General features: G+C 50.2%; 2 protein-coding genes across 2 annotated transcripts; both read left to right on the plus strand.

Annotated features, from left to right (window-relative positions):
- Positions 1-23: 23 nt before the first annotated feature.
- C16H17orf100 (chromosome 16 C17orf100 homolog) lies at positions 24-3,814 on the plus strand. The gene is made up of 2 exons (XM_023184476.1): positions 24-884; positions 2,667-3,814. Exon 1 carries the CDS (start codon positions 211-213, stop codon positions 556-558), a length of 348 nt encoding a protein of 115 aa, XP_023040244.1. The 5' UTR covers positions 24-210; the 3' UTR covers positions 559-884; positions 2,667-3,814.
- LOC111521228 (arachidonate 15-lipoxygenase-like) lies at positions 884-13,437 on the plus strand. Its single transcript, XM_023184472.2, has 7 exons — positions 884-1,305; positions 5,380-5,581; positions 6,835-6,995; positions 7,959-8,102; positions 9,240-9,449; positions 12,235-12,312; positions 13,245-13,437. The coding sequence occupies exons 1-7, from the start codon at positions 1,279-1,281 to the stop codon at positions 13,248-13,250; spliced, it is 828 nt and encodes a 275-aa protein (XP_023040240.1). The 5' UTR covers positions 884-1,278; the 3' UTR covers positions 13,251-13,437.
- Positions 13,438-15,175: the final 1,738 nt, after the last annotated feature.

A 15,175-nucleotide genomic window follows, 5' to 3' on the forward strand; every position in this document is an offset into this window, starting at 1 on the left:
AAATAGCGAGGGGGCGGGGCCCGGGCCGTGGGAGCGCCTGAGGGGCAGGAGCCTAGTGTTTTTAGCCTTCGAAGGACCATGGTGTTTCCACGTCATCGTGTTGTGGCGCTCCCGGCTATGGCAGTACCGTAGTTTTCCTCTCTTCTGCCTGCGGTGACCGTTGGGCAGTGGGGTGCCCCGAGGCCTCCCTGGCCCCCTCACGCCGGCAGAATGGCCTCAGCCCGAGGGGCCAAGCAGTCTTCTCCCCGGGTGGGGACCACTCGCTACACAGAGACGTCCACGGTCCGCGTGGAGACCTCGTCCCACCGCGTGGAGACGTCGTCCCGGCGGGTGGAGACCTCCCAGCGCCGCAGCGAGGGGCCCTCCCTCTCCCCCTCGGGGAAGCGGCTCCCTGGCATCCTCGAGGCGTCCTCCCGGCACGTGGAATCCTCCTCGCAGCGCACGGAAACGACCTCCCGCCACATCAGGGCCTCGTCCCTGAGGGTGGAGACGTCTCTGCACTGCGCGGAGAGCCCAGCCCCGCGGGCCAAGCCGGCCGCCCGCCAGAACGAAAAATAGGCCGATGAGATGCTGCTTCCCAAAGGCCACCAAGGGGCCAGGGCCCTCAGCCAGGACAGAAAGGCTTCCAGTTGCCAGCCAGCCAGCTGCCAGGTGGACCAATCATTTTCGGTTTCACGGAAACAAACCATAAATCAATGTAAGAAACAGCCAAGCCGCAGTTTCTGAACACAGCCAACGTTTATTGACCATCCTGCGTCTTGGACCAGCCTACTTTTGACCCAGTGAACTATTTTCACTTGAAGCCAGCACAAAAGATTTTCATGCCCAGGATGCTGTCGAAATCGGGTTGATGGACAAAGAGGCTGTTTGAGCCTCTGAGCCAGGTGAGTTTGGGATCCACAGCCCTCAGAAGACCTTCACCCCTTAGGAACAGAGACCAAACTGAATTCATGACCTGTGGAATGATTCCATGCCTGCTAAAAACTTGAGGGGCGAGGAACAGACTCATAAATTATTAGTGGCCTTTGTTTATGTTTCAAAGTAACTGGTGGTTTTCTTTATGCTAAGTCTTTGTACCTGGCACTCCCAGGTACTTTTTTAAGGTAGGTTAGATGTAGTTAAAAATGACAGTAAACCCACCAGCAAGCAAAAATAATCTTAGAAGAGAAAGTGAGAGGAGGCCATTGAAACCTGGTCTGAGGTTTGAAGAAGATGGAGAAGAGTCATATTTATTGAGAATCTGCTCTGTGCCAGGTACTAGATGCTCCTCCACTTACCATGGGGTTACCTCCCATTAAAACTATTGTAAGTTGAAAATATGGTAATTTGAAAAGGCACTTAATATCCCTAACCTACTAAACATCATAGCTTAGCCTAGCCTACCTTAAACATGCTCAGAACACCTAAAGTTGAGCAAAATCATCTAACAGAAAGCCCATTGTATAATAAAATGTTGAATATCTCATGTAATTTATTGCATACTGTACTAAAAGTGAAAAACAATGGTTGTATGAGTGCTCAAAGTACTATTTGTACTGAATGTCGCTTTTGTACCATCATAAAGTCGAAAAATCATAAGTCAAACCATCTTAAGTTGGGGACTGCCTGTATTCTGGGAACTTGGGCTATAGCAGTAAAAAAAGCAAAGTCCCAGCTGTAGTGGAGCTTACACTCTGGTGAAAAGGCAGACCAGCAATGACGAAACGAGACAATTTTCTATTGTGATTAGCACTATGAAGGAAATATATGGGTAATGTGATAGAGAATGGAAGTAAGGGGCTTCTTTTGATAAAATGGTCGGGGAAGGCCTTGCTGATTAGGTAACATTTAATCTGAGATATGTGTGAATGAACAGTGATCTGGAACATGTGCATTCTAGGCAGAAGAACAGCAAAGACAAAGGGTAGCTGGGAACAAGCTTTGAATGTTCAAGGAACAGAAAGAAGGCCAGTGTGGCTGGAGGGAGAGAGAGGCAATTATATAGACATGGAAGCAGAATGGAAGGGAGGAGTTAAAAGCAAGCAGGGGCCAGTCCACAGAAGGTCTTCTAAGCCACAGAAAGGAATTTGAGATTTATTCTAAGGTCAATAGGAAAACGTTGAAGGGTTTCCAACAGGGGAATGACATGATGCCATTTACATTTTATGTGGGACAGTGGTCCTCAACTGAGTGTGATTTTGTCCCCCAGAGGATATATGGCAACCTCTAGAGACATTTTAGTTTGGTGGACAAGTTGGGGGAGGTGGGTAGCACATTGGGTGCTACTGGCACCTAGTGGGTAGAGGCCGGGGATGCCACCTCACATCCTACAGTGCACAGGTCGACACCCTTCCCTCTGCCAACAATGAAGAATCACTGTTCCCAAAATGTCAATAGTGCCGAGAAACACTGACAGTTCTAGCAGCTTGGAAAGCTAGAGCATGGTCCATTGGGACAGCATGCCACTTCTACATAGCAGGATTGTAGTGAGACCTAAGAAACAGTCATGGAAGAGGGTTGACTTTAAAGGTAAAGAGAAATCATTAAAGAAAACAGCAGCACAAATCGGACACAATACCTACCACTTGTGGGCCACTGTGTAGGAATTTTAACAGTGATCACTAAGGTAGGCTGTAATAACTGTGACTTCCCCTATTTTAATAATGCATTGTAACAATTGTTAACAGTGATTAAGTTTCGCAAAAGCTATGTGCTGAGTCCGTTAAGAAAAAAACTTAGGATGCAAACTGAACAAGAGACTCCAAAGAGCCTAAAAGATGATGGAGCATATGCATATGTAAGAAGCACAAGTAGCAGAATGATACACAAGTCTGGCGACGATATTTCAAACGTATGCAAGCTCCTGTGAGAAGCAGAAAACCAGCCAAGGACACGCTTTAAGACACAAGGAGAACATGCTTTAAGACACAAGTCCTCTCCCTTAGTCTCGCCCATGCTGGGAAGCTGGTGGGGTCGTGTTTGAATAGCAAAGATGTGCGAACAAACCAAATTAGCAAAACTGCAGAGTACCTTAGCTTTTCCAGATGCTACAAGAGCCTTCTCTCCTCCGTGTCCAAATACTAACCCTGCTGAGAGTGCGGCCCGGAAGGAGGCCCCGGGGAAGCGGAAGAAGGGTCTGTGCCAAGGAGAGTTCTGTCTTCGAAGACTCCAGGCTCAGAGTGCTACTCACCTGTCTCCATGGCGATGGCAGCGGCCATAACAAGCAAAGACACCGAATCGGCACCTGCCCAACAGAGGAAAAGCCTGGAGGGGCGTGAGAAGTTCCGGAAACCACGGCTTCCTCTTCGGGTCCCGGAGCATCCAGGAGTAAGGGGACGGTGGCTCCGGCCAGGCCCGCTCAGCCCGCGCTGGCTCCGGAATGGCGAGGGGGCGGTGCCGGGCTGTGGGAGCGCCTGTGGGGCAGGAGTCCAGGGAGGCAGAGACTTTAACCCTCAAAAGGAATAAGTCCCAGAGCCTGGCACAAAGAAGACAAGTGTGCAAAGCTGGTGGAATGAATTCGGTGGCCTAAATGTACCTTCCTCAAACGCCACGGCTGACTGGGTCTCCTCGCCCACTTCACCCTCTCTTGCAATCCAGCTTGTGAGGCGTGTGTGTCTATCTGTGTGACCGCGCTTGCCTTTAGATGGAGGCTGGCTTCCCAGCCATCGGGGCTTGCATACACGTGCATAAGTCCTACCCCTACCTCGCCTGCCTGCTGTACCAGGCGTTGGTTCCTTCTTCCTGCGTGTTTTCTGTCCAAATCCTTTTCTGATTTGGACAGAAAACACGCAGGTGGCACACAGTAAGCGCTTAATAAATTTTCCGGCTACCTGAACTCCTTGGAATTGAGGAGATGCTCCTGTGCGCCCCTCACTGCACAGAGCTCCCTTGTCTGGAAACTCAGCGGTCACCGGAGCGCCCGTCGACCCTCCCGCTTTCTCTATTTTAAAAAACCGTTTCAACCGCTAGCGCTGTTGGATCTCTGACCTTTCGGGCTTTATCACCTAGGGTGGGGTGGGTGATGAGAGGGAAGGGATGGGGAGTCAAGGCAGGAGAACGCTCTCGATTTCCCGACCCACCTCCCGTCATATCTCATGTCATATCTACCTGGTGTTCTACCCGTTACTTTTTTTCTTCCGCGAAACCCCAAATTCCCATCACTGCTCTAGCCCTCTCCCAGATCCCCAAATCCGGATGTCTGTCTCAGGGAACGTCAAAGGAACAAGCCCGAACGAGGTCCTCCCCTCTTCCCACCTCCCAGCCCTCTCCTCCTGCCTCCCCCGGTGTCACACGCGCCTCCTCCCTCGCTTCACCTCCCTCTAAAGAATCCGGTGCAGTCAGTTCTAGACCCTGAGCATCTCCCGCGTCGCTGGCGAAGGGAGCCAGAAAGAGAGAAAATGCGCACGGAGCGGGTTGCGCCGCGACTCCGTGGTGAGGGGACGGGGCACGGAAGGTGGAAAGGCGCTCCCTTCTCCCTTTTTTCCTGCCTATGGTGGGCAGTTGGTGACACACAGTGAACGCTCAATAAATGTTTCCGCTACTCCATCTCCTTGGAATTAAGAGGATGCTCCTGGGCGCCCCTCATTCCACACAGCTCTGGTGTCTGGAAACTGTGGTCGCCGGAGCCGTCGTCGGTCCTCCCGCTTTCTCTATTTTAAAAGCCATTTCAAACCTCCAGCGGCCTCGCCGCCTCTGCTGCAGACCTTCCAAGCCCTTCTGAAGCCAGAATGATTTCTCCCTAATTCACTCCCCCTGCTTAACACATTCAAATGGCTCCCGCTTGTTCTCGGACCAAATCCAAAGCCCTTGGCGCCACCTTCGAGAGCCTCCGGACCTGCTGACTCCCCACACCTGGGCTCTGAGCTCCAGCTCCAAGATGCTGCTCGCCCTCCCATCCCCGCTGCTCGCTCTGCCCGGCGCGCCTTTCCCCTGCCTTCCCTTTCTCTCACTCTCCCTGGCTGAGCCCTCTCCGCCTCCAGGTCTCCGGGAAGGTTGTCCCCAGGCCGGTGGGGCCCCTGCAGGTCCTCAGCCTTGAGCGGGGTGAGGGCGGGGGGTGGTCGCACAGCGGGAATTGCCACCAGCGTGTCCCGTCTCCACAGCGCGCTAGTCCAAGGCGCGGCGCCGGCCCAGCCCAGCGCTTGGCACAGTCAACGACCACAGGGAGGAGAAGGTGAAAGCAGGAGCGGACCTTCCCACCTGCCGTCCCTGTCCCCTCAGAACGGAGTCCTGGGGCCGGCTGCTCGGCCCTGTCCTGTCTCTCTGGCTCAGTCCCCTCACTCTGATACGTCTCCTCCTCTCAGAGCCTCCAAGGAAGGGTGTGGGCTCTGGAGGGAGCGGGGCTCAGCCGGGTGCCCCTCCCGCCCGTCCCCGCCGGGGCTGAGCCTCTTCTGTCGCCCGCAGGAGATAGAAATCAAGGTGGAAGTATCGGAGTACCTGGGGCCGCTGCTGTTTGTGAAACTGCGCAAATGGCACCTCCTTCAGGACGACGCCTGGTTCTGCAGCTGGATCTCCGTGCAGGGCCCCGGAGCCGGGGACGAGGTCAGGTTCCCTTGTTACCGCTGGGTGGAGGGCGGCGGCGTCCTGAGCCTGCCCGAAGGCACCGGTGAGTGCGGGGCTGGGGGTGTCAGGAGGCCTCTGGGGTGCGAGAGAAGCTGGGGGGATGCGCGTGTGGAGAAGAGAGCGCAGGATGGAGGTGCTGGAACCTGGAGCCCCGGGGTCTTTGGGGGTGTCGAAGGGGCGGTGGCTGCAGCTGGCACAGAGTGGCTGGAGCCTGGGGGAGGGGCCACACAGAAGGACGGGGTGATGAGGCTCTCCTGGCAGGGGCGAGAAGAGGATCTCACCAAAAGTCACTGGCCAAGTCCTCCCCTGTCCTTCCAAGCCTCACTGTGGGCGATGACCCTCAGGGCCTGTTCCAGAAACACCAGGAAAAGGAGCTGGAAGAGAGAAGGAGGCTGTACCCGTGAGCCCTTCTCCCCTGGCCCCACCTGAGCTGCTGATGCTTCCAGCACCCAAGCCTGATTTCCTTCCTGCCCCACAGGTGGGGAAAACTGGAAGGATGGGTTAATTCTGAGTGTGGCTGGGGCGAAACTATGTGACCTCCCTGTGGATGAGCGATTTCTAGAAGACAAGAGAGTTGACTTTGAGGTTTCACTGGCCAAGGGGTGAGAGCAAGGGGAGGCTGGGTGAGAGGGAGGTGTCCTGGTCTAGTGGAAGCCAAGGGGCTTATGGGCTGTACTGCACTGGACTGGCCCAAGATGGGTGCCTGTGGTGCTCAAGTTGGAGTCTCCCAATGATGCTCAAACCCTTTGCCCATGGTGGCTCGCGCCTATAAAGACTGAGGCGGGCAGATCATGACATTAAGAAATTGAGACCATCCTGGCCAATATGGTGAAACCCTGTCTCTACTAAAAATACAAAAATTAGCTGGGTGTGGTGGTGCACGCCTGTAGTCCTAGCTACTCAGGAGGCTAAGGCAGGAGAATTGCTTGAGCCCTGGAGGTGGAGATTGCAGTGAGCCGAGTTTGCGCCACTGCACTCCAGCCTGGTGACAGAGCGAGACTCGGTTTAAAAAATAAAATAAAATAATGTTCTGACTTGCTGGAGCTATCTGAATGACTTCAACTGGATTTTTTGGTGTGGCCAGAGCAAGGTGGTTGGTCAGTCCCCCCACCCCAATATGTCTCCCAGGACCCTTACCCCCAGATCCCACCCAACCCAGGGGAACTGAAAGAAGCAGGGTGTGGAGAACAGAGACTGGGTCCCTCTGGTAGGCTGGAGTCAAGGGGGCATGGTTGGTGGGGTTGGAAGGACCAAGAGCTCAGATCCCACAACTTGCTAAACAACTGCCTTCCCCAGAGCGCGTGTGGGACTCCTGGAAGGAAGATGCCTTATTTGGGTACCAGTTTCTTAATGGCGCCAACCCCATGGTGCTGAGACGCTCTGTTCACCTTCCTGCCTACCTCGTGTTTCCTCCAGGCATGGAGGAACTGCAGGCCCAGCTGGAGAAGAAGCTGGAGGTACGGACATCAGAGCCCTCAGGAGGCTCAACAGTGAAGTGCGGTGGGCTAGCGTCAATGATGCTGCTGCGGGACCCACTGTGGGCCTGGCTTGCTGCCAGCCAGCAAGGAGGGATTCTGCAGGAGAGGTCCTGAGGGATCCTGGAGAAGCTCAGCTGCTCGGCCTCCTTCCCACACGAGAGTAGCTGCGGAGGGAGGGCGTGCAAGCTGGAATGGTTGATAGAAACAGGGTCAAATGAAGAAACATAACTGGCCCTTGGTGCTAGGGATTCAGGGAGTGTGCAGAGTAAGAGAATCAGGGTCACAGTGCTGTGGCTGTTAATCAAGAGGCAACATGGAACAACAGAGAGGAAATTCATGGGATTACAGGGCAGATAGGCTTGGATGTGAATCCTGGTTCTGCTATTTGTAAGCTGTGTGACCTCAGGCAAAATACCCAACCTCTCTGTTTCCTCCTCTGTGCAATTGAGGCTCATTCAACTATATATAAAAATTATAAGGCAGGGCACAGTGGCTTGCACCTGTAATTCCAACACTTTGGGAGGTCAAGGCGGGAGGATCACCTGAGCCCAGAAGTTGGAGGCCAGCCTAGGCAACATGGTGAAACCCTGTCTCTACAAAAATATAAAAATTAGCATCTGTAATTTTTGGTGTAGTGGCATGCACCTGTAGTCCCACCTATTTGGAGGCTGAGGTGGGAGGATCACCTGGGCCCAAGGAAGTCAAGGCTGCAGTGAGCCGTGGTGATCCTGCCATGGCATTCCAGCCTGGGCAACAGAGTTATACCCTGGCTCAAAAACAAAAAACAATGATATGAGGCAATAAGCACATGATCCATTACCTAGAACAAAGTAGGTGATGGAGACAAGTTAGCTCCTCTCTCTCTCTTCCCCCTCGGAGGAATCAGAGTAGGAAGAAGATGCTTTATGCTGATAGCAGCCCTTGACCTCTTCCCCCACCCAGGGAGGCACCCTGTTTGAAGCTGACTTCTCCCTGCTGGATGGGATCAAGGCCAACGTCATTCTCTGTAGCCAGCAGTACCTGGCTGCCCCTCTGGTCATGCTGAAACTGCAGCCTGATGGGAAACTCTTGCCCATGGTCATCCAGGTGAGAGGACTCAGGATTTCTGCTCCCAGTCTCCAGCTTTCTTAAGCTCAGCCCCTTATCGAAATTCACTGAGCACCATCTGCAAAGGCACTGGGCTAAGGCACTGGGAGAAACCAAAGGAGAAAATGCGCCAAGTCTCTGATTCAAAGGCCTTGCAGTGTAGCTGGAGAGACACTTGGGGCCAGTCTGCAGAAGCTCCGGGACTGAGGAAGTGGACAGAGACAGCCCAGGAGGGGTCAGGGGAGGTGGGATGTCATGAGCCTTGGAGGATGGCCAGGTCTCAGACAAGCAGGAGGGAGAGAAAGGACCAGTCCTCAGTGGCAACACAGAGTGGGCGAGAGGCTGAGGTAGAGGAGTCAGGAGACTCCTAGGGGACTGTTGGACTGGGGCCAGACTAAGCCAGGCTAGGGAGTATGAGGTGGGAAGCTGGAGAAGGCTGTCATGAAACGTGCTGTGGGCATGCGGTGTGGGCAGTGGTGTTTAGGGTGGGTTGGAGAGGGAGATGCTAGAAACGGGCTGGGGCGACCTGCCCCAGCACTGACCCCAGGAGGAGGGGGGCTCAGATGTGGGTGGTGATCGTCGGGATGGAGAGGACAGGTGGATGCGAGTGCAGAGGGAGATCAAGGAGAGGGGAAAGGGGAGCCAGGCCAGGTGCCTGCAGAAGTAGCACCAATAAAGAGAACAGGGTGCCCCGGTAGACTTTTGTCTGGCCAATGTTGAGGTAATGGGAAGACATTTAAATTGTCCAGCAGGCAGCTGAGAATGAGATTCAGTTATTTGTGTAGAGGTGGGGCCAGAAGATGAGATTTCGAAAAAACAGTGTGGGACGAAGGAAGCAGGCGGTTTGCATCTTGTTCACACTTCGGGGACTGAAAGGGGAAGTGGAGGCCGGAGGAGGCACCAGAAGAGCAGTTTCTGCAGAATGCTGGAGGCAAAGCAGCTTGCAGGGTGCTAATGCACCGAGCGGGTAGGAAGGGGAGGGGAGGAAATGGGAGCTGTAGGGAGCGGCAGCAGTGAGATGGGGAAAGCGAAACACGTTTGGAGGATGAACGGCAAGGTTAACATGCAAGGGGGGGCGGGAATCGCTGAGCGCCCGGCACTCATGCCTTCTCTCCCCACACCTTGTCCCTGCTCCAGCTCCAACTGCCCAGCACAGGATCCCCACAACCTCCCCTTTTCTTGCCCACGGATCCTCCAGTGGACTGGCTTCTGGCCAAATGCTGGGTCCTCAGCTCTGACTTCCAGCTCCATGAACTGCAGTCTCATCTTCTGAGGGGATGCTTGATGGCTGAGGTTATTGCTGTGGCCACCGTGAGGTGCCTGCCATCCATACATCCTATCTTCAAGGTGACACCTTATTCCCTTCTCTCCTGTATTCAGCTGAATATTTGATAGGGACCTTTGTTTCTCTAGAGTTCTCTTTCTGTACAACACCCTCAATTTCATCATGCCGCCCTGTGTATTCTGGCTGTATTGGCCTCCCAGTACTGCCAGCTTTCTCTGTCTCCTGAACTCAGGAAGATGATAGGGTTGCTATCCATACTCTGCCGCATGGAGAGCTTTCTCCAGGCAGTAAGCTGGGACAATTATGGGGCCCGCTTTTGTCTGTTTCTTCAGTGATTTCAGGCAAGAGGGTAAATCCAGCTCCTTACTTCACTCCAGCTGGAGGTCTCCTCCTCATTATTTTATATACATGTTGTGGAAGATTAACTTTACAATTTAGTTTTTAGATAACAATATTCAGACAGGACTGCAACTCCATTTATGGAGTAATTATCATAGCTCAGAGATGAATATTACTACTCTCTCCCAGAGATGGATGCAGTGACTTTTGGGACTTTGTGTGTCTCTTTTCTCAAGGAGAGACGAATAGCATCTTTATTTCTATGAAGAATAGTTGCATTGTGTTAGACAGAAAAGAACATTTTATTTTATTTTATTTTAGAAACAGTCTCACTTTCTCAGCCAGGCTGGAGTGCAGTGGCATGACCTCGGCTCACTGCAACCTCCGTCTCCCAGGCTCAAGCAATTGTCCTGCCTCAGCCTCCCGAGTAGCTGAGATTACAGGCATGTGCCACCACGCCCGGTTAATTTCTGTATTTTTAGTAGAGACGAGGTTTCACCATGTTGGCCAGACTGGTCTTGAACTCCTGACTTCAGGTAATCTGCCCGCCTCAGCCTCCCAAAGTACTGGGATTACAGGTGTGAGCCACCACGCCCGGCCCATTTTTTCTTTTTAGTATGGAAGTTTAAATATAAATGCTGATTAACCAATAGAACTGACTGTGGCAGTTAGGCTTTGCCCTTGGCTCCAACCCTCTACCTTCTAAAATCAGCTTTGTGTCTAAGGCTAGGTCTCTGCAAGTCATATTCCTGCCTTGCCAGCTGGCTCCGTGTTGAACTCATACCAGTAACTACTTCACCCTGGTAGCGGCCCTGCCTTCCCTCAGTGGCCGCTAATCCACTTTGCAAAGCTGAATCCACTTTGCAACTTTCTAATGTTTGAAGGAGCAGTTTTATTGCATCCCTGTTCAGAATACCAGCACCAGCCAACTGGCACCCCTTATCAAAAGTCTGAGTTTCAGCTCTCCAGGGTCCTTCCTCCAAGTTTCCAAAGTTTTAGTAATTCCAGGTTCTGTTCTTTCCTGGCTACTAGTGGGGTAAAGCATCCTTTCATATGTTTACTGCCCCTTTGGGTTTCCTTTTCTGTGACTTCTCTGTTCATATCTTTGCTCGTTTTGCTTCTTTCATGTCTTTTTCTTGCTAGAATCCTTTAAATATTCTGAAGACAAATTCTCACTTATTTGCATTGCAAACATATTCTCAAAGTTTTTGGCTTGTCCCCATCTTTTAAATGTTTTTAAAATTTCAGAAGACAGTTTCTCAGCTTTTACCATGTGCCTTTATGTTTCCTGGTTTCCATCTCTGATTTTATTTTATAATGGCAACAATGTGTTTCTGTCTTTGTTTAAGTGGTCCACCAGGATTGCTATCCCAGTGGTTTTTAAACTGCAGTCAAAACATTAAAGACTGGTGAAATCAATTTAGGGGGTCCCAGGCAGCATTTAAAAAAAATGAAATAGAGTAGAACAAAAAATATCGGTAGAACAATATCAGAATACATCACACTGTTTCATAGGAAGAAAGGAATGAAAGAGGAAAGGGGAAGAAAGGAGGTGGGTTTGGACAATTTATGTTATTTTTTATTTATTTATTTTTGAGACAGAGTCTCAGTCTGTCACCCGGGCTGGAGTGCAGTGGCTCACTGCAACGGCTCACTGCAACCTCTGCCTCCCAGGTTCAAGCATTTCTCCTGCCTCAGCTTCCCGAGTAGCTGGGATTACAGGCGCCCACCATGCCTGGCTAATTTTTGTATTTTTAGTAGAGATGGGGTTTCCCCATGTTGGCCGGACTGGTCTTGAACTCCTGACCTCAGGTGATCCTCCTGCCTTCGCCTCCCAAAGTGCTGGGATTACAGACATGAGCCACCACACCTGGCCGGGTTTGGACAATTTAATTATCACCCAGTGTCAAAGTTTTCATTACAATGTTGCAGCAAGAAATGAGGCTTCTGCCAAGTCAATTCAACAAGTACCTATAGGTAAGGACACTTTACAGGAAAAGAGAATGACTAGATAATCATTGTTAGACTGGATGCAAGAAAAGAAAGAAAGGAAGTTCTAGTTAAGGATTATTAGATTTATTAAAAGACAGTTAAAGGCCTTGGATTCCTTCCCTCCAGGGTTGACATTAGCTGAGTGCATAGCTAACTGGTTTCTAAGAAGAGGTGATAATCTCATCAAAATTCATCAGAAAATGGCTTAAGCATTTAATCAGACATACAATTGATTTCCAAGAAGAGTTTTGTGGCCTCTATTCCCAAAACATCCCTATCCCAGCCAGCGTGTGGGACAATCTTTTATTTTACAGTGTATATATTTTATGAAAACTTGTATTTCACTACATATGTACCATATCTTGAAGCAAACTTCATTTTTGTCTGTGTGTCACTGCCAGTAAGGTTTGAAAAACACCGCTGTGTTCTTAAGAGCTGAGATCCAGCCAAGGCCCCACAAATTCCTGGGGTCCCTAAACCTGTCCTTGCCTGCAGTAAACCTCTCTATCTTTGCAGGCACCTAGAGGAGGTTCTCCTGGATATCTTCACAGGCATCCTGCATACCTGTTAAACTCAGAAGTCTGTCCATCCCAGGTCTGCTTTTTGCCTCATAAGATTTCATTTGTAAAAGGGTCCCAATGCTAAAACAAAATGTTTGAACATCGTCAAGCTAATCTAATCCCACTGTTTTACTGTGATGAAACTGGGGCTGAGAGTGAGAACACCTTGCCAGTTGCATGGCATTTGGCCCACCTGCAGTGGCACTGCCCCCTCCAGTCTACCAGAGTAGCAAAGATTTCACCAGTGGAAACTCATGTATTTAGTGTTAATGGCCTGTCCACGTTTCCCTTTAAAAGGACCAGGAGAGGCCTGGCATGGTGGCTCATGCCTGTAATCCCAGCACTTTGGAAGGCCGAGGCGGGCGGATCACGAGGTCAAGAGATCGAGACCATCCTGGCCAACATGGTGAAACCCCGTCTGTACTGAAAATACAAAAATTAGCTGGGTGTGGTGGCACATGCCTGTAGTCCCAGCTACTTGGGGGGCTGAGGCAGGAGAATCACTTGAACCCGGGAGGCAGAGGTTGCAGTGAGCCAAGATCGCACCACTGCACTGCAGCCTGGTGACAGAGCGAGATTCCATGTCAAAAAAAAAAAAAAAAAAAAAAAAGACCAGGAGAGAAGGGCTAAGTAATTAAATTAAATTTCTCCTTAGTGTGTATTCATTGATCACATTTTTTTTTTTTTTAAACCAAGGTTACTTCACCCATTAGTCATGATAGGGTATAGTCCTAAAGTCTGTGAATTTTTCAAAGGCCTGCAAAAATGGTTGAGGCCCAAAAAATTGATTGGCTTCAAAATACAAAAAGAAAACAAAATTGAAATTAATAAGTGATATAGTTTGGATATTTGTTCCCTCGATCTCCTGTTGAAATTTGATTCCCGGTGTTTGAGATGGGACCTAATGGGAGGTATTTGGACCATGGGGACGGTTCCCTCATGAATGGCTTGGTGCTATTCTTGCAGAATTGAGTTCTCACTCCTGGTTCCAGCGGGACATCGCTGTTAAAAACAGTCTGGCACCTCCCCTTTCTCTTGCTCCTTTGCTCTCTCCCTGTGATGCCTGCTCCCCTTCGCCTTCCACCATGAGTAGAAGCCCCCTGAAGCCCTCGCCAGAAGCAGAGGATGGTGCTATGCTTCTTGTACAGCCTGTAGAACTGTGAACCAAATAAATCTGTTTTCTTTACAAATAATCCAGCCTCACGTGTTCCTTTATAGCAATGCAAAATCGACTAAGTCCAGATATGCATAAAGTATGCGTCATAAATAAGATCTCCAAAACTAAGAATGTATATGACCTAGGAAGGTCTCAGAATGGCTCTGTCAGGGTGTTTCTACACTGATATCCGGGCTCCGAGGAGATGATCGTGTGGCGCCTCCTCTCTAAAAGTCCTAAGACTGATAGATTCAGCACAGCATTTGGCCAGGAGTGGCCTAAGACAATACATTTCTTTTTTTCAACTTTACTGTTTTGAGATAGAGTCTTGCTTTGTCGCCCAGGCTGGAGTGCAATGGCACCATCTCGGCTCACTGCAACCTCCTCCTCCCGGGTTCAAGCGATTCTCTTGCCTCAGCCTCCCAAGTAGCTGAGATTATAGGCACGCGCCATCACACCCAGCTAATTTTTTTTTTTTTTTTTTTTGGTATTTTTAGTAGAAACGGGATTTCACAGTGTTGGCCAGGCTGGTCTCGAACTCCTGACCTCAGGTGATCTGCCTGCCTCGTCCTCCCAAAGTGCTGGGATTACAGGTGTAAGCCACTGCCCTGGCCCATTTCTTCCCATCGACTGAGAAATTACTCTGATGAGTAGCTGGCCTCAGATAAGTGAATTCATCTCACTGGGCCTTACCGTCCCCACTGTAAAATGAGGTGTTTGGACACATCTCCTAATCTGTGATTCCCAAAGTGAGAAATGCAGGCCACTGCTGGTGTGCAAGGTAATGTTCACTGATATAGAGACAAACCTTTTTTTTTTTTAAAACGGAGTTTTGCTCTGTCTCCCAGGCTGGAGCGCAATGGTACAATCTCCGCTTACTGCAACCTTCCTGGGTTCATGCGATTCTCCAGTCTCAGCTTCCTGAGTAGCTGGGATTACAGGCACCTGCCACCACAGTCGGCTAATTTTTGTATTTTTAGTAGAGATGGGGTTTCACCATGTTGACCAGGTGGGTCTCTAACTCCCGACCTCAGGTGATCCGCCCACCTTGGCTTCCCAAAGTGCTGGGATTACAAGTGTGAGCCACCGAGCCCGGCTGAACATTTTTTTATATTGATAGTTAAATGTTTAATTTAGTGTGCATCAGGAAAAAATATAACTGGCCCTCAAACTTGTCATTTTTCCTAGTTTTTTTTTACTTAGGCTATTTTGAGCATTTAAAAATGTTTAAGTGAATTGATTTAAAGAAAAGAAGCTAATTACATGAACAGTTGACCTTGGAGGTGGCTAAAATTTCCAAAGTGGTATGGTACACACTGACGTTTGGGAAACTATTGTACTAGTTTAGTATACTAAATTGATGTTTCCAAATCCCAGAAAACCTGAGGGTGTTACATCAGTTTGGTGGATTGCAACATTTTTTAATTAATTAAATAAAATATAAAAATATAGAAAATATCAGAGGGCTCACACATAGTAAGGGTAATTTTTTTTTTTTCGTGCTCTTGTCGCCCAGGCTGGAGTGCAATGGCACAATCTCAGCTCACTGCAACCTCTGCCTCCCAGATTCAAGCAATCCTCCTGCCTTAGCCTCCCGAGTAGCTAGAATTACAGGCGTACACCATCACACCCGGCTAATTTTTGTATCTTTAGTAGAGACAGGGTTTCACCATGTTGGCCAGGCTGGTCTCAAACTCCTGACCTCAGGTGATCCACCTGCCTCCGCCTCGCAAAGTGCCGG

Source organism: Piliocolobus tephrosceles, chromosome 16 (genome assembly GCF_002776525.5).
Source record: "Piliocolobus tephrosceles isolate RC106 chromosome 16, ASM277652v3, whole genome shotgun sequence".
Classification (NCBI taxonomy): domain Eukaryota; kingdom Metazoa; phylum Chordata; class Mammalia; order Primates; family Cercopithecidae; genus Piliocolobus; species Piliocolobus tephrosceles.

Excerpts from the sequence above, each read along its gene's own strand:
- C16H17orf100 (XM_023184476.1), top strand. The coding sequence starts at position 211 with ATGGCCTCAGCCCGAGGGGCCAAGCAGTCTTCTCCCCGGGTGGGGACC.
- LOC111521228 (XM_023184472.2), top strand. The coding sequence starts at position 1,279 with ATGGGGTTACCTCCCATTAAAACTATT. Across the intron at positions 5,582-6,834 it reads GAGCCTGCCCGAAGGCACCG|AGCGCGTGTGGGACTCCTGG; the intron begins GTGAGTGCGGGG and ends TGCCTTCCCCAG. Across the intron at positions 8,103-9,239 it reads TCTTGCCCATGGTCATCCAG|CTCCAACTGCCCAGCACAGG; the intron begins GTGAGAGGACTC and ends TCCCTGCTCCAG.